The sequence below is a fragment of the Microtus pennsylvanicus genome, chromosome 22 (genome assembly GCF_037038515.1).
Source record: "Microtus pennsylvanicus isolate mMicPen1 chromosome 22, mMicPen1.hap1, whole genome shotgun sequence".
Taxonomy (NCBI): Eukaryota; Metazoa; Chordata; class Mammalia; order Rodentia; family Cricetidae; genus Microtus; species Microtus pennsylvanicus.
The window spans coordinates 19,324,555-19,343,769 of record NC_134600.1 but is presented as its reverse complement, the minus strand read 5'-3'; the positions used below and the strand labels follow the sequence as shown (position 1 = coordinate 19,343,769).

Here is a 19,215-nt window from a genome sequence, read left to right as displayed (position 1 = left end):
ATTCTGACAGGTGTAAGATGGTATCTTAAAGTTGTCTTGATTTGCATTTCCCTGATCGCTAAGGAAGTTGAGCATGACCTTAAGTGTCTTTTGGCCATTTGAAGTTCTTCTGTTGAGAATTCTCTGTTCAGCTCAATGCCCCATTTTATAATTGGGTTGATTAGCCTTTTAGGGTCTAGTTTCCTGAGTTCTTTATATATTTTGGAGATCAGACCTTTGTCAGTTGCGGGGTTGGTGAAGATCTTCTCCCAGTTGGTGGGTTGCCTTTGTGTCTTAGTGACAGTGTCCTTTGCTTTACAGAAGCTTCTCAATCTCAGGAGGTCCCATTTATTCAATGAGGTCCTTAATGTCTGTGCTGCTGGGGTTATACGTAAGAAGTGGTCTCCTGTGCCCATGTGTTGTAGAGTACTTCCCACTTTCTCTTCTATCAGGTTTACTGTGTTCAAACTGATATTGAGGTCTTTAATCCACATATAAATGGTTTTGATGCATTTTGTATTCAAGTCCTCTTAGAATATAATGGGAAATATACAGTTCTCCAAACAGGGATCCTGGGCTACTCTGATGCAGAGCCCTAGGTTCTCACTGTGAGACCTTTTCATACTTAACTGCAGGCATATTCCAGCAGTTGAGGAAACCCTGAACTCATCAAACAAGTTTTCATTACATGGACATTTGATGCTGGGTGATACAGTATGATAAAGAATCCTTGGGCCAGTTCTATTTGACTATGCGCGCTGCGGCAAATGTGTGTAAAGGAGGTAGTTCATGTTTGAACAGTGAAAAACGTCACTGGAGAGGTGGGAAACAGTAGAAACCATAAAAATTAACAAAACAAAAAATTAGTGGCTGAGTTTAATAACGTATATTTTTAATGCCGATAGTTTCATGAACTCGAGTGCATACTCCCAGGAGGCAATGTATAAGCTGAAGACTGAAACTTCCCTGGTTTCTATGCTGAGGAAGGATGTCAACTACAGGAGACTGTGGGAACTCTCTGTACTTAACGTTTTCCTGTAGACTTGAACTATTCTAAAATAAAGTAATATTATTAAAGGCCCTAGTCTAGAGAATTCTTGAAAGGAAAGAGAAGCCCGTGAGTGGTATCTCTTGGGAAATATCAAGCTTCCCAGTTAAAATTAGTCAAGCCTTGGCTACTGCCTAATGTTTAAAAAACCCTTGGAGATGCTGGTTAGAGGGCTGTACCATTAAGAGCACTTATTGCTCTTGCAGAAGACTGGGGTTCAGTTCTCAAAAATGGCTCACCATCATCTGCAACTCCAGTTCAGAAAATCCAGTGCCTTCTGGCATCTGAGGGCACCTGCATGCATGCAGTGCATATAGACTTATGCAGGTGTGTGCACACATGTGTGCACATACATACACATACACACACACGAGATAAATAATCTTTTTTAACATGTAGAAAAGCAAAGAGAATTACCTATATCAAAAGCAGAACCATGGACCAAACATACACACAGTATAAAATGGGTAATGCAAGAAAGTAAATAGTACTGTACAAAACAATAAGGGTCAAAGATTTACAGAGTGCACAGAGGCCCAGTTTCTGAACAGACAGTAAGCAACATGCATGAATGAGTGTCTGTATCTTGTTTATTAAGACTGTGTTGCGTGTGCAGGCCGGGCTACTGCCATTGATGATCTGGTGTGGTCACATGGAAGTGGCACACTCTGCTACCCAGAGTAACAGCTAGCTCATTTCTATGGAACAGCACTGAAGCTAAAGGTTAGAACCTTGACGTGGAGCTTGTGGATTGCTTACCAATTGGAAGCCAGGCTGAAATTTGTCCCTGGCTAACTGTTCCAGCAAAAGGCCTGCATTTTATACCCCAGGTCACAAAGTACAGCCTGTGCTTACACAGGTCTAAGTTTAAAGTGGTATTTGCCTCCAACTCTCTACTCCATTACTATACAAAATAAACCACAAGATCAAGAGGATTGCTTCCTTTATTATTTTGAGAAAGTGGAATTTTCTCATTATTCTTCTATTTTTATTCTTATTATTTTTGTTTCTACAATCAAATTTTTGCAAACTTGTTTTTCAATGTTGTATTCTAGTAGAAGGTATAATATTCCATTATTTTTGTTTGCTCCTTTTTTTCTGTAAGACAAATATTTTAAACAATGAACTTATTAATAGGACATACCACAAATGAGATTGTCCCATTCTCACAGGTAAATCAGAGCAGCTGAGTTTTTTTTATTGATTTTTATTGAGCTCCACATTTTTCTTTGTTCCCCTCCCTGCCTCTCCCCTCCCCTTCAACCCTCCCTCAAGGTCCCCATTCTCCCAGTTTACTCAGGAGATCTTGTCTCTTTCTACTTCCCATGTAGATTAGATCCATGTATGTCTCTCTTAGTGTCCTCATTGCGCCACCACAACGAGCTAAGTTATGGCTTCTTACAGAGTGTGTGAAGTAGATGCCAAATTACCATCTAAACAGATGACTTAGTAATGTCAAGTTATTTACTGATGGATTGACTACGACAGCTCAGCTCAGGCTGGCCCAGGATCATGGTGGCTCTCCTACTTCTTCCTCCCAAATGCTGAGATTACAGATGTGTGCAGCTATGTCCAGCTTCCAACGTATTTACTGAAGTTAGAAGACAACATCAAATTAGGAACACAAGGTTTTGAAGAACCATGTAATAATCTGTGTAATTATTTGAGTAGAATAGCAGTCTATTTTGTTGTGATTCATGAAACCAAAGTCTAATGTTTTATACTACAAATCCTAGAAGAGGTCAGTAAAGTATGTAGACTTTAAACTTCTTTGACTCTAAAACCTAAATACGAGTTTATTCATTTCTTGTGATTTTAGTTGTATCTAAATTTTGGTAATAACCCTTCTCTAATCCCTCAGTTTCTGAGTAAAGCTGACATACATAGTGCTGTGTAGATATTTTACCTATTAAAATTGTGTTGGTTATTCTTTATGCACTAACTTCGATCATGAAATTTCCTGGGTTCTTGAATCTTAGTTGATCAAATAAATCATATTAAATGTGTGCCCATGCATCTGTCTGTGGCTATATCTAGGTTCATCTTTTTTGCACTTGGCTATTATTATGTCATTTTCTCTGTTAATAGGTTTTGATAAATTTTATCAAATAAATTTGATAGATTATGAAATACATTTGATAGATTTTAAATAAATCTCCTGCTATGTATATTATCACATCTATGGCCAGTGATACCATGGAGAAGGAATGGAATCAAAGGCCAGACGCCACTCTCTGGAAATCTTCTAGGAATCCAAAAATAGGCTGACCTATGAATCTAATTAAAATACTGAACAGATCAAAGTGTAGGCTTCACACCAGGTGTGCTGGCACACACCTGTAATCCTGGCAGTTGCAGTCTTCACACCAGGTGTGCTAACTCTCAAACCTGTAATTCTAGCAGGTGGGAAACAGAGGCAGGCGGATCAGCACAGGTTTGAGGTCTACATAGCACACTTTGGGATGCAAAGGATACAGACTGAGACTCTGTCTCAACGAACAAAAGTATGTTCTCTCAGTTGGACCGCGACAGGATAATACTTAGCAGGAAAAGTATTTATAGAACTCTAGAGCTATATAGTATCTCAGGGACACTTATTTAATAGGTTCTTCTCATGGGGGTAGAATCCAAGGCCTAGAGTCATGCTTCCATGTTCATACAGCAAGCTGGTGTTTGAACTGGGGTTTGTACCCAAGCTGTCTTGATTTGCAGGTTAGTATCATTTCTACTACACCACTGGTCTCCCACATTTGTTACAGTATACTTAACCAAGTATTTATTGATTGATTAATCTATTAATCAAATAAATCAAATTATTAATTAATTGAAAGCTAAGTGCGATGATGTGTATTTCTCATTCCAGTCCTGTGGTGGCAGACAGGAGATCCCTAAGCTCACTGGCCAGTCAGCCTAAACTAATTGGCAAGCTCCTGACCAATGAGACACTCTTTCCCCCAAAGAACCAAGATGGAGAGCACCTGAGAGCAACACTGGAGACCGACCTCTAGCCTCAACTCGCATCCATATCTGTGCACTTGTGCCCCCTCGCACACACACAAACAAACAAACACACACACACCACTGCAGAAGCAGGAGTCCCACTGCTGGGGTTAGTTGTTCATCTATCCCTCTAGTCAAAAGGAAGGATAAAACATAACATATCAAGACTCATCTCTGAAGTCCAAGGAATACATTAAATAGAGAAGTGGTTCTTCATTTAAGAAATGAATCTCTTTTTAAAAGTTGTATACAGTTATTTATTGTGTTATATGGAAGTTAGAGTCCACTTGTGGGAAGACTGAAACAGGAGGATCACAGGTTTAAGGCCTGCTTGAGTAACTTAGTGACCCTGTCTCAAATAAAAGAAGGCTAGAAGAAAGATATACCGTGGAGACAGGTTTGCCCAGAATGAAATGGAACTTTAAATACTGTGATATCTAAATGTATATACTATCATAAGTAGATTAAAATAAATACAAAAGAAAGGGTAACGTAACAAAAATTCAAGAAGAAACAATGAAAAAGGAAACAAAACAGAAACAGATAATGTCAGTAAAGATGCCCCCAAAAGAAAACTTTGAAAAAAATGTTAGTAGCTTAATCATGAAAAGAAAGAAATAAGTTATTAAAACCAAGAATGAAAGTGGACACATTATAGCCAGGCCTACAAAACCAAGAGACTCCTAGGAAAGTAGTGTAGACACTTCCAGGTCAACTCACCAGACTACTAAGATATAATGGAATCATTCCTGTGAAGACCAAAATGATAAAACTATTTCAAGAAGAAATGTAAAACTATAAATGACCAAAGCCAAGAAATTAAACTAATAATCTAAAATATTCTCACGAGGAAAATTGGACAGCTAGGTGGTTTATATTTATAGATCCTATCAAATATTTAAAGAAGAAATGGTAATGATTACTTTCATATTTTTAAAAATTGTGTTAAAATAGCACTGTCCAATGTCCTGTAAGGTCAGTATTTTCTGATCAAGACATCAAGATAAATTAACATAGTGAAAATGGCAATCTTACCAAAAGCAATCTACAGATTCAATGCAATGCCCATCAAAATCCCATCAAAATCTTCAAAGACCTCTAAAGAACGATACTCAACTTCATATGGAAAGGCAAAAGACCCAGGATAGCCAAAACTATCCTGTACAAATAAAAGAACTTCTGGAGGTATCACAATCCCTGACTTCAAACTCTACTACAGAGCTACAGTACTGAAAACAGCCTGGTATTGCCATAAAAACAGACAGGAGAACAAAGACCCAAGATATCAGTTCACACACCTAGGAACATCTGATTTTTGACAAAGAAGCAAAAAATATCAAATGGAAAAAAGAAAGCATATTTAAAAAATGGTGCTGGCATAACTGGATATCAACATGTAGAAGAATGAAAATAGATCCATATCTATCACCATGCACAAAACTCAAGTCCAAATGGATCAAAGATTTCAACATAAAACCAACCACATTGAACATCATAGAAGAAAAAGTGGGAAGTACACTTGAATACATTGGCACAGGAGACCACTTCCTAAATATAACCCCAGTAGCACAGACACTGAGAGCAACAATTAATAAATGAGACCTCCTGAAACTAATAAGCTTCTGTAAAGCAAAGGACACAGTCAACAAGACAAAATGGCAGCCTACAGAATGGGAAAAGATCTTCACCAACCCCACATCAGACAGAGAACTAATCTTCAAAATATACAAAGAACTCAAGTAATTGGTCAGCAAAAAACCAAATAATCCAATAAAAAAAATGGGATACAGGCCTAAGCAGATAACTCTCAACAGAAGAATCTAAAATGACTGAAATACATTTAAGGAAATGTTCAACATCTTTAGCCATCAGAGAAATGCAAATCAAAACAACTGAGATTTCATCTTAAACCTGTAACAATGACCAAGATCAAAAATACTGATGACAACTTATGCTAGAAAGGATGTGGGGTAAAGGGAACACTCCTCCATTGCTCGTGGGAGTGCAAACTGGTACAGCTGCTTTGGGAATCAGTAAGGTGATTTCTCAGAAAATTAGGAAACAATCTACCTTAAGACCCAGCAATGCCGCTGTTGGGTATATACCCAAAGGATGCTCAATCGTGCCACAAGGACATGTGCTCAACTATGTTCATAGCAGCATTGTTTGTCATAGCCAAATCCCAGAAACAACCTAAATGCTCCTCAACCAAAGAATGAAGTACTACAAAGAATGGAGTACTACACAGCATAAAAAATTAATGACATCTTAAAATTTGCATGCAAACGGATGGATCTAGAAAAAAAACACATGTTGAACGAGGTAACCCAGACCCAGAAAGATGAATATCATATGTACTCACTTATAAGTGGCTTTTAGACATAAAGCAAAGAGAAACCAGCCTACAATTCACAATCCAAGAAAACCTAGACAACAAAGAGGACCTTAAGAGAGGCAAACATGGATCTAATCTACATGGGAAGTAGAAAAAGACAAGATCTCCTGAGTAAATTGGGAGCATGGGGACTATAGGAGAGGGTAGAAGGGGAGGGGAGAGGAACGGAGGGGTGCAGAGAAAAATGTATAACTCAATCAAAACAATTTAAAAAATACATCAAGATATGGCTACAGCCCAGTATTTTTGTGAACATAGATGTACAAATAAGTTCACGAAGCATTAAAAAACTGCATCTGGGGCTGGAGAGACAGTGCAATGGTTAAGGGTACTAGGTACGGGGTACCCCAACATGGTGGCTCATGACCTTCTGTAATTCCAGTACCAGGGGATCCAACACGCTCTTCTGGTTTCCTTGGGTACCAAGCATGCACTTGGTATACATACAGAGAAGCAGTCACACACACAAATAATAATAATTTTTAAAAATTAATCTAGTAAGTGCCAGTCATGGTGGCACATGCCTACAATCCCAGATCCCAAGAGGCAGAGGCAGGAGGATCTCTATGACTTCAAAGTTTAGTCTAGTTAGCTCCGGGTCAGACAAGGTTACATAGTGATCCCATGTATTAAAAAAACAAACAAACAAACCAAAGGGATGTTTGTTTCAACCTCCAGTCCTTAAAATCTAGGTATAATAGGATATAAAACCAAGTGAAGTGAAGTGAACCCCGTCATTCAAGGTTGATTTACTTCAACATAATAAAAACAAAACTCACATTATCATCTAATATAGGTGTAAAAAGAAAAGAGGATTGGACAAAATTTGGTGTTCATGCATGTTAAAAAAGAATCTCTCAGCAGGAGCTGGAGATATGGTTCAGTAGTTAACACTTGTTCCTGCGAGGACCAAGGATCAGGTCCCAGCAAACACATGGCAGCTAACAACTATCTTTAACTCATTTCTCAGGAGTGATTTGTCATCTGTGGGCTCCTTCATGCACAAGGTACACATGCATATACTCAAGCATGCATAACAAAAAAGTAAATATTTTTTAAAATCTCTCAACAAAATGGAACAAGAAAGGAACTCCCTCGCCTAAATAAAAATGTTTGGTTCTATCTATATGAAAATCTATAGCTAATATACTTAATGCTTCTTTCCTTGTCCTTTTCTTGGGTTCCAAGGAATAAACTCAGGTTCGTGGGCTGGCTTTGCAACAGTAAACACCCTTCACCTCCGAGCATCTCACTGGTTTCCTAACAGTTCTGTGGGAAGATGCTCTTGTACCCTGTAAAGATTGGTCGCTTGTATTGCTTTAATAATATGCTGATTGGCCAGTAGCCAGGCAGGAAATACAGGTAGGGCAACCGCACTAGGAGAATTCTGGGAAGAGGAGATGCTCTGTTTGCAGTTACACCCAGACACAGTGGAAGCAAGATGAGAATGCAAGAACAGTTGCGGGACCTGCAAGGACAGAAACTTCCACCTACACAGTTCTTTTGTTGTAGTTGAGTTTTGTGTAGGTGGGAAGGGGTGTTGTTGTTTGTTTGGTTTGGGTTTTGGGTTTTTTTCGAGATAGGGCTTCTCTGTGTAGCCCTGGCTGTCCTGGAATTCACTCTGTAGGCCTGGTTGTTCTGGAACTTGGAGAGATCCACCTGCCTCTGCCTCCCAAGTGTTGGGACTAAAGGTACATGCCACTACACTCAGCCTGGACCATTTTGAAGCAAGAATGGGAGAGCTTGCTCCTTGTATTCTAAGCAGACAACAATGGAATCAAGAGATGCCTTGAGTTGAATTTTCCTGTCCTTGTACAACTTACACTGACACACCCCAACTCACAATGTAGATGGTCCTGTAGTTGACTGGAGAGGGCATCACTTCCTCATTCCCAGAGAGTGCTGGGAAAAGGTCAAACCTGTTGAAACAGTTCCCACAGGCTTCCCCACTGCCTGGTCAGCAGGAAGATGCTGACAGACTTAACATTTCACCCCAGGCATGGGGATCGAACTCAAGTCAGCAGGTTTGGTGAAAGAACCTTTACCCACTGAGCCATACTGCCAACCGTCTTCTGGAACCAAAACAAAGATGTCCTATTATTTCCTGCTTAGTTGGAGATCAAAGGGAAGTGGAAGAACAGGAAAGTCTGAGTTACAGAACCCGGGCTTAAGTTGTGGCTCAGGCTGTGAAGCGTGTGCCGTGAAAACAAGGGGATGTGAGATAGATCCCAGCACTCATGGAGAGAGCTGAATGTTGTGATCATGTGAACCATGATTTCAGCACTGGAGGACTTGCTGTCCCGTTAATCCTGCTGACCTCTCAAGAACCTGGGTCAGTGGGAGTGCTTGTCTCAAAACTGTAGGAAGAGACAGAGGAGGGCACCAGACACTGGCCTCCGGCCTCCGTGTGTGCGTGCACACACAATGCATGAAAACGCACACACAGAGCCCTTGCACCCCCCTTTGATACCTATCGTTGATACTGTTGTCATACAAAACATCAATTTTGCCATTCTGACAGGGTCGGTACTGTCTTTAGGGTCTTTTTTTCTCAATATAACCATGAGCTAAAGGCATTTAATGTGTTTTGTAACATAAATAGTCACCAATCTGTACCACAGCCACACTGACTCCAAGCAAACCACCTTGACTCCAAGCAAGACTGACTGAGGTCAGCCAAGCCTTGAGCACATTTAAATCTCCGTACTTTCCACTTTAACACTGGACATCTAACTACAAAGTAGAGGGTAAAAATAGACCTAGACTAGAGTTTACATACACTGCCGAGGAACCCAATTCCAATGCAGGGGCCTTTATCAGTGACACTGTTTACAATCAGAAGACATAGCTCATTTAGCAGGAAAAAATCCTTTCCTTTTGAATAAACTTAAAAACAACCTGAAGAAACTATAAAGATCTAAGCCTGCATCTGTTACTCCTAGTTCTAAAAATGAAAGATTGAAATGCCTCCGAGGTTATGTGAGGTTTCTTTCTCTTTTACATTCAGGATATGAAGGGGGAAGGATGGCACTGGTATTTTCCCTCCCCGTATGCACTATTTCTAGCTCATCTTGTTCCCACCAAGAATCTTGAACTCTATCTTATTTGAACACAGCGAGCCATTAATAAACACTAACCTACACACAAACAGAAGGAACAGCTGGTGTGACATATGGTTACAGTTTGGTTCCTGTGTAAAGTTTTTCTAAGGCTCCATAGCAGGGTTCCCTCACGCTTCCTGGATTGAAAATCCAGTTCAATTACTAATGTTTGAGATAATGTATCAAATTATGAATAAATAAGGATACTGCATAGCATCTAAATAAATCATGTAAAATTAAAGTGGCCTGAGCATAAGTTTGCAGTGGAGCTAAAGAAATAAAATCATTTGAAAATATAAATGTAGAACATTCTATCAATTCTTCCAGGTTGGGAAAAATGAAATAAACACATAAGAATATAGCTCATAACTTCATGATCGTAAAAACAGCATCTTCTGCAGACCCGGAGCAGACGATCCAGGAGGACGGAGATTTAACATCTAATCCTTTCACTGCAAGGCAGCTGCTCTCCTAAATGTGGTCCTTGAGCATCGCTGTGGAACATTCCTCCAGAGAACAAGCTGATGCTGGCACACACACACATGTGGTGTTAATTCCTCCCAACTTTCCTTTGGGAGGTGATTCGTTTGAAATAAGTGCTACAAGAAATAGATTCTCCTCAGCGACAATATTTCCATTTCTGCAGCCAACATGAGCTCCTTCTGAGTATCCCAAGGCAGAGAATGACCTATGAAATTGAGATGGCAAAAGGATCCTGTTCCACTCCACGTGGAATTTCAGAGCGCTGCCATTGTGCATTCCAGGTAGACCCTGGCAGACTCTGCTGTTACTGAACCTGCCGGACGCTCCCTCGAGGTCACTGGAACTGACAACATGAAGCTGTAGAACAGGAACTTAGGAATTTCTGCCCTCTCCATACCGACTCACACGAGCCGCTGCGTTATTTCCCCAGTAACCTTTGTATGCCCTGAGAGAGACACTTTTTCCAGTCGCCTTGATATATATTTTATATTTAAATTTTGGAAGTCTTAATATATTCCATGTATTACGAAAAATGCCACCTAAGCCTTGGAGAAGCGCATTAGAGGCAGCAGGTGGTTAGAAGCCACACAGCCCAGAAATATCTGCATTTTAAAAATGAGTAATGTTTTCTATAGACTATAAATAGACTTACTTAAAAACTTTGTATATCTTGCATGTCTTTTTTTTAGTTCCCATAAAATGTTTTATTAAGAGTAGTTAAATACATCCTGGTCTACAGAGAGAGTTCCAGGACAGGCTCCAAAGCTACAGAGAAACCCTGTCTTGAAAAACCAGAGAAAGAGAGAGAGAGAGAGAGAGAGAGAGAGAGAGAGAGAGAGAGAGAAGTAAAATAGCCAGGTAGTGGTGGCGTATGTCTTTAATCCTAGCACTTGGGAGGCAGGTGAATCTCTGTGAGTTTGAGGCCAGCCTGGGCCACAAAGCAAGTTCCAGGACTGCCTGGGCTGTTACACAGAGAAACCCCATCTCAAACAAAACAAAACAAAACAAGAGTAGTAAAATAAAAATTGTCTCAGACTGAGGAAACACACATCTACCCAACACAGTGGGCTAGATGAGCAAACACAGCTAAGTCAACTGCAAAAACATGGGATTTGCCCCAGAGAAGTGTCTGAACTGATCATTGTCTTAAATATCACCATAGAACCTTCGTCCAACAACAGATGGGAACAGAGGCAATCACCCACATTGGAGCACTGGACTGAGCTCCCAAGATCCAGTTGAAGAGTAGAAAGAATGAGAGTATGAGCAAGGAATTCAAGACCATGAGGGGGTCATCCACTGAGACAGTTTGCTTGAGCTAATGGGAGCTCACCAACTCCAACTGGACTGGGAGTGAATGAGCATGGGAACAACCAAGCCCCTCTGAAGGGGGTTGACAGCTGGGGCAGACTGAGGGGCCACTGATAGTGACACTGGGATGTGTCTCTATTCCATATACCGGCTTCATGGGATCCTATTCTCTTTGAATGTAAACCTTGCTCAACCTAGATGTAGTAGGGAGGGCCTGGGGCTTTCCACAGGGCAGGGTGCATGGCCCTCTCTTAGGAATGGAGGGGGTAGGGTGGGAGGGTCTATGGAGGGAGAGGGAGGGGACTGAGAAGAGGGGAGGGAGTGGAAATTTGGATTGGTATTTTTTTTAAGTAATAAAAAAAGAATTTTCAATACTACATTTTTTCAATATACATAGCTATCCCTGTTCCCACTCCCTCCCCTCCCCCGCCTCCTCAATTTTTTTTATCATGCAATGTAACATGATAACATAACTATAATATCAATATGAGAAAATTAGTGGTTATCATATTTAGGTTTGAGATACTAAAAGAATATCCCTCAAGGAACAATGTCACCAATTCTAAAATTTTTCAAAATTTTATAATGCATATGCAGTTGTTCAAGGGATAGTTATATCATGTTAGGCATAATCATTACCTGGTTAAATATACAATGCATTTGCAATTGTATATGGAATAGTTATATCATGCTAGGTATAATTATGACCTAGCTATTGTTTTCATGTTAAAATTAAGCATGATATGAGGAGATATGATTGTGTGTCAAGTTGACTAGGGGTGGACTGTGATGACTATTCTTGGTTGTCAACTTGATCAAATCTAGAATTAACTAAAACCCAAAAGTTTAGATACACCTGGGAAGGGTTTTTTCTCAATTAAAATCATTTGAAATGGTAAGAGGCACTTTTAATCCAGACCTTTTGAGGTTAGAAGATACATCTTTAATCTAGGCCGTACTTCCTGCTGGCAGCCTATATAAAGAATGTGGAAGAAGGCTTGCTCTCTTTGCTTGCTTGCGCTCACTCTCACTGGCAAGTCTATACTTGCATTAAAGGCTACTTTTTCAGTATTTGGGCATATTCTGAAGACCAGATGAGACATCCAGCCTTGTGGACTGAACAACTACTGGATTCTTGGACGTTCCATTGGTAGACAGCCATTGTTGGACTAGCTGGACCACAACCTGTAAGCCATTCTAATAAATCCCATACGTATCTGTCTGTGTGTATAATATTACACATATTATATATATATTATATATACCTTCATTCTACCAATTCTGCTCCTCTGGGGAGCCCTGACTAATACTAATTTCTGGTACTGATGAGAATGGACTCCCTGGGGCTGGAGAGCTAGATTAACAGTCAAGAGCACTACTCCTCTTCAGAGGATTCAGGTTCCATTCCCAGCTCTCACACTGTGTATCTCATACCACCACATAAAACTCCAGTTCCAGGGGCTCTGGCACCCTCTTCTGGTCTCTGTGGGCACCCACATGCAAGTGGCACACATAAACTCATGCCTTCACACACACATACACTGAAATAAATTAGTATCTCTTAAAAGAAGGAAACGTCCCACTCTCACCTGGAAGACCTCAGTCAGGAAAGCAGCCTTAACTCCCACCCCAGGCAAAGAGATCCATATGGGAACTTTCTAATATAACCGTTCATATTTATCCTAACTTTACTGTTTTCAAAGAAGCAAAAGTCGGGGTTTGTGTCACAGAGCAGACCTTCACCTGCGATTTACGCTTCCTAGCATCCCACGTGACCTTCTGTTTGGGGGTAGAGTCTCCTCCTCGCTGTGTGTGGTCAGTGATCTAATTTGACCCAACGCACGCTCAGGCTCACCCAGAGAAGGCCGGGCTTCTGTATAGAATATTCCAGATCGAGAAAATACTTCTTGCTTGAATAATAACTTGGGACTTGGAGCACTGGTTTTCCGATTTTGAAAAATTCCAATGCATCTCTGCTGTAGATTAGCTCCCTGGCGCCTGTGAATTTTATATTCTGTACTGGCTTTTAATCTAAGCCGAAACACTATGAGCACCAAGAGACCCGCTGAGTATCAAAATGTTTCCTGGCCCTGTGGCTGCCAGAGTAACCAAAACTTCCTTGCTTCTAGAAATACCACTGCAGTGGATGGCTCAAGAGAGACTCTCCAGTGAGACTCAAAACTCCGTGAATTTCAAACAGACAGTAAAGGGGAAAGGTAAGACACAGTGCTGGGGTCTCCCTCCACACCTGGAATAACAGGGTCGCCATATTTAAGACAGAGCATGTGCCCGAGGTTGGAGGCTGCTCCTGACTTACCCGTGGGAATAGCCATAATCATAAGCCGAGGCTGTTTTCCGGCTGACGTCAGTCCCTCGAGAGAACTGGGACGCTCCAAGACTGTAGGCCTGAGCAGCTTGCTGCTGAGAGGAGACTGCTGACATTTGACTAAAAGCCTCCGACTCCTGGCGGTGTGCTGCGGAAGAGCGGCTGCTGTAGGCGGTGGAGCCATGCGTGTAGATAGCAGAGCGCTTCTTCTCCTGCTGGTAATGGCTCATGGTGGTGCGAAGGTCCTTGTTCCGGTAACTGAGGTCATAGTGCTGGTGGGACTTCTGATAGAAAGGCAAAGACATCGTGTGCCCTTGAGAGGAGGGGGCAACCTGCAAGAGAACAGTTCTTGACTGAACAATCCCCAAGAACAATTCATCTCAGCCCGTGTAGAAAAAATGCAGACTGCAAAGGTTCTGAGAAGTGAATAGGAAAGACTGTAAGTTCACCTTAACCGGGCACTCACAAACCCCCTCCCTGCCATTATGTGTTCTTTTCTTGCTTGCTTAGGACAGTCAAACAAAGTTTCCTGTCTGGCTACTGTGCTTTCTCTCAAACACTCTGTAGTGCCTATTTCTAATTTTCTTTTTTATTATTTTATTTATCTATTTTTTAATTTCATTTTACGGTCAACCACAGTTCTCTTCCCACCCCTTTTCCTGCCACCACCCCCCCTACCTTCCCCCAGCTTCTTCCCCCATCCACTCCTCCCAGTGGGTAAAGGCTCCTATAGGGAGTCAAGGAAGTCTGGTACATTAAGTTGGGGCAGGACCAAGCCCGTGCCCCCTGCATTAAGGCTGAGCATGGCATCCCACCATAGGGAATGGACTTCAAGAAGATTGCTCATGTACCAGGGATAGATCCTGGTCCTGCTGCCAAGGGTCCCTCAGATAGACCAAGCTTCACCACTACGTGCTCCAGATGAAACACCCAAGCCAAAACACCAAGAAAGAGCAAAAGTGTTGCCAAGCTAACAGTGGAGCTGCAGGAAGAGGGGAAGGGCAGATAGTACAGGCTCCTAAAGGAGATGCAAAGGGTGTGTCTTTTACTCAGAGAGCTAACACGCCAAAAGAAGTCTCTGAACAAGCAAGCCCTTGCTCATGTCTGAAGAAAAGCCAAGAGATCAATTAGAGGGCTACACTGGGCTGAATTATACCCTTTCCCCAGACTGATGTGCTAAAGGGCCTCCAACCCTCAGAATGAGACTGCGTTTAAAAACTGGGTTCTTATGGGGAAAATTCAACTGAAATGAGCACATCAGGAGGCCCTTAGCCACCAGGGTTGGTATCCCCAGAATAAAAGAAAATCAGGATGGGGTCTCAAATACTTGACAGGGTGACCACCATGGGAAGGACAGTGTCTGAACACATGATAAAGTGACCAACCATGTGGGTGGCAGTATCTAAACAATGATGGAGCAACCATCACGTGGAAGCACAGAAGTGGTCCAATCTACAAGCCATAGCAACCATCACATGGAGGCACAGAAGTGGTCCATCTACAAGCCATAGCAACCATCATGTGGAAGTACAGAAGTGGTCCATCTACAAGCCATAGCAACCATCATGTGGAAGCACACAAGTGGTCCATCTACAAGCCATAGCAACCATCACGTGGAAGCACAGAAGTGGTCCATCTACAAGCCATAGCAACCATCACATGGAAGCACAGAAGTGGTCCATCTACAAGCCATAGCAACCATCATGTGGAAGCACAGAAGTGGTTCATCTACAAGCCCATCAGAAGCCTTACCATTGCTTTACCCTTATTCTCATTGTCTTGATGTTTTGCCTGTATGCTATGTTTGTACCCCATGTGTGTGCCTGACACCTGGTATAGAGGAGAGGGTGTCAGATCCTTTGGGACTGAAGTTACAAAAGGCAGTGTGCTGCCATGTAGGTGTTGGGAATTGAACCTTGGTCCTCTAGATGAGTAGCCTTATCAAATCTAAGAACACTTGACCTTGGATTTCTAGACTCCAGAACTGTAAGGAAATACATTTCTGCAGGCTAGACCTCTCGTCCTTTACACTGGGCTCGTGGTTTGAAGGGACAGCCAGTAGCATTCACATGAAGGAAAAGGCAATGCTCCCAAGGCTTTTTATTCTCCTGACTAGGAGAGTGAAGTTACCATTATCTGAGATGGGGAAGGGAAGAAAGTATCATCTGGGATGGAAAAATCCAGAGGATGGTTGGAGATGTCCTACATTTAAGGTACCTGCTACACCCTCCAGCTGATGGTTTAAGTGGGAAGCCAAATGAAGAACACGGTCATAGTGTAGGATATACATTAAATCTTAGAGTCAACTGCATGTAGGTGAAACTGAAAACCAAGATTGCTGGGTGGTGGCGCACACCTTTAATCCCCGCACTCTGGAGGCAGAGACAGGTGGATCTCTGCGAGTTGGAGGTCATCCTGGTCTCTGGAAGTTTCAGATCAGCTAAGACTGCACAGTGATACCCTTTCCGAGGTGAGAGAAGAAGATGAATATGAGTACGAACAGAGAAGCCCCAGAACTAAACCGGGGTCTGCGAATGTTTATGAATACAAGTTCTCCCAAATCTTATAAACACTTGGCAACTTTCAAACCAGAAAAAAATACTTATTCCAAATAAAAATATGGATATTTCGATTCTTACTATATAAAGAAGAACGTCAGGCCTCAGTGTGGCAGCTGGCAGTGTGAACTGGGGCTGCTGGCAGTGTGAACTTGGGCTGCTGGCAGTGTGAACTTGGGCAGCTGGCAGTGTGAACTTGGGCAGCTGGCAGTGTGAACTGGGGCTTCTGGCAGTGTGAACTTGGGCAGCTGGCAGTGTGAACTTGGGCAGCTGGCAGTGTGAACTGGGGCTGCTGGCAGTGTGAACTGGGGCTGCTGGCAGTGTGAACTTGGGCAGCTGGCAGTGTGAACTTGGGCAGCTGGCAGTGTGAACTTGGGCTGCTGGCAGTGTGAATTTGGGCAACTGGCAGTGTGAACTCCCGCTGGTTGTTTAGCTTCAGGAGGGGAGGCTTCACATTGTATTTACTTTTCTATTTACACCTGTCCATCTATTAATTAACTAATTATGCGGGGTGCATTGTGTCACTGCATGTACACAGAGGGCAGAGGACAATTTGTTAGCATCTGCTCTTTCCTCCCTTCATGTGGGTTCTAGGGATGGAACTCACATGCCTTTACTCACGGAGACCCCCGCATTCACTCTTATAAATAATGCATCACCAAAGAAAGACTACCCGCCATGTGGGAAAATAGGGTATGTCATAATTTTATAGACATTTCCCCCTAAGTTTTAATGCATCATATTTTGAAATATTATTTTCAAAAATATGTAAGAAAATTATTTTCAAGTAAAGGTTTTTTTCAAACCTTATTTTACTTAAAAATCCTAAGTGGGGAGTGAGTCCTTTAAATTTTTGTCAAATTCAAAGCTAAGTTTTATTTAAACTGCTTAAAAAGTCAAAGTGTACTCTCTAAAAAAGAAAATCCAGAAATATGCATTTTAGGTCCCATGGAAAATACCAGTCTACATGGCATTTCCTAAGAAGAAAAAAAATAGCTACTAGCAAGCAACACTTAAATAGATTGCTTTTCCTATTATTAAATATACAGAATTGTACTTAATAGTTACTAGAAAATGTTTATAGTATAAAGAGTTTGGATACATTAATCTAGAATGGTATTAGTGTCGTGAAATGTTAGAGAAGTCTCTATGGCAGTGCCACGAGTGACTTACAAATAATAAAGATCTTTCACTATATTATAATGCAATTATATTATATTACATTGTAAACTAACACCACCACCAGATGATTCAAAATGCTATCATTTTCACAGAACATATTATTTAACTGTATTACCCTAATTCTATTTTCCAGTCTTTGTTATCTGACCCAAAGTACATTTATTTTATTAATATCTACTACTTAGTACATAGGGGTCATGTATTACCAGTAAACAGGGCTTGACTTTAAGTCACCAGGACTGACTGACCTTTGAAACCAAGGTATAACCACCTCCTTTTCTTATGAGAGTCAGGTTTAGCCCAATACACAACAGCCAGAATTTGTTAAAAAAGAAAGATGATTTTGTCATCTTCTGTGCCTCTGAAACCTACATTTTCTTCCTAAAAATAATTTGGGAGCTGAGGAAGAAATACTAACTCTGTAATTGTAATCTTGCTGCAGGACTCTTAATGCTGGCAGCGGAGGCCAAAAGCTGATGACAATTACCTACAGGAGGCAATAATTTCAGGGTCACAATGCCAGGTCTGCCACCTCCAGTACCCAACCATTTTCAAGTCAGAAATAACACAGTGCACTTGAGAGTTCACCCACACTGGAGCATGCGCTAGTGGCTTGGAAGGGAATTTGTGTGCATCTGGCCTAATTTGCACTAGGGGACGGAGACAGATCTGTAGGCATGCAGAGGAGGGAAAACAAACACCTCACTACTTCCTGTCCCTCGTCCAGTCCAGATTCCAACCAGACCGCTGAACTATAACTTGGAGTTGAATCTGAAACAATATGATCTTATAGTTCCAGGAATAGCAGCTTCATTTCAAAAGAATATAGTGACACAGCAAAATGATACCGGCCCCAGCAGGCACCCTGCTCCCCTGCTCTCCCTTCCCCTGCATTTCCCGGCTGAGCTGAGAAGACAGACATAAACCACAGAGTGCATTTGTCGCCTCTGTGTCACACTTACCAGTCTCTGGGGCAGAGATGGCCGGGGGATGTTCCACTGCTGTGGCCAAGGAGCGGGAGGAGAGAATGAAGACCCTAGGTGGCTGAATCCCAGAGAAAGTTAGGAGGCAGGGCTAGAGGCAGGATCAGGGGGCCAGTTCAAAAATAATGCATGTGGTCAGGCAGCAGAATGTCAGGGCCCCACAGGCAGCCTTTTATGGCCAAGAAGGCAGATAAATATAGCAGCACATGGGGAGGGTAGTCCCAGACCCAGAAGAGACGAAACAGTACAGCAAGAAGTTGCACGAGCAGTTGGATTAGGCTGATGGTTCCATGAATCTGGCCTGATTAAAGCAAATAGAGCAGTTTCACTGGGTTACACGGCCAGTGTCCAATATAACTTTATTGCTTTATATTTAAAAGTGCAAAACAAGTGGCTTGTGCTTATAGCTAAAAACAGGTGTAGGAATCTGATCCTCAAAATGGACTTCATGGAATTTTACTGCCAAGATGTGGCTTTGTGTGCGCCGCTGGTAACACATACACCACAGGGGCAAAAGGCACAGCGTGAAAGAAAGAATTCGAGGCTGACCCAGCGTACCGCGTGCTGGCCATTTCACTTCACGATGAACACTCCTTGTTCCTCTCGGTTCAAGAAAATTGACAAAATGTATCAGAGCTTCAGATGTAAACATTTATTTCCTTGTTTCTTAGCAAAAGCCTCAGGAAAAGGAATTCATTATTGTGTCCTTCCAAACTCAGGAGCAGGGACAGCCCAACTAACTGGTTCTTTGTTCCCAACCAATTCTGCTTCTTCAAAGGTAAAAGGAAGAAGGGGCTCAGCCTGACAGCACAGGTTCCCTCTCCAGACTCCATGTGGAAAGAAGTCTGG

General features: G+C 41.9%; 1 protein-coding gene across 1 annotated transcript in view; it reads right to left on the bottom strand.

Annotated features, from left to right (window-relative positions):
• Positions 1-18,530, bottom strand: part of Myom1 (myomesin 1) — a 126,816-nt gene extending 108,286 nt beyond the window's left edge. The window contains exons 1-2 of the mRNA XM_075955986.1: positions 18,346-18,530; positions 13,635-13,975 (exon numbers count right to left, since the gene is read on the bottom strand). Coding sequence (XP_075812101.1) covers positions 13,635-13,948 — 314 coding nt within the window. The 5' untranslated portion in view covers positions 13,949-13,975; positions 18,346-18,530. The remainder of the gene's footprint in view (positions 1-13,634; positions 13,976-18,345) is intronic.
• Between the last annotated feature and the right edge of the window lie 685 nt (positions 18,531-19,215).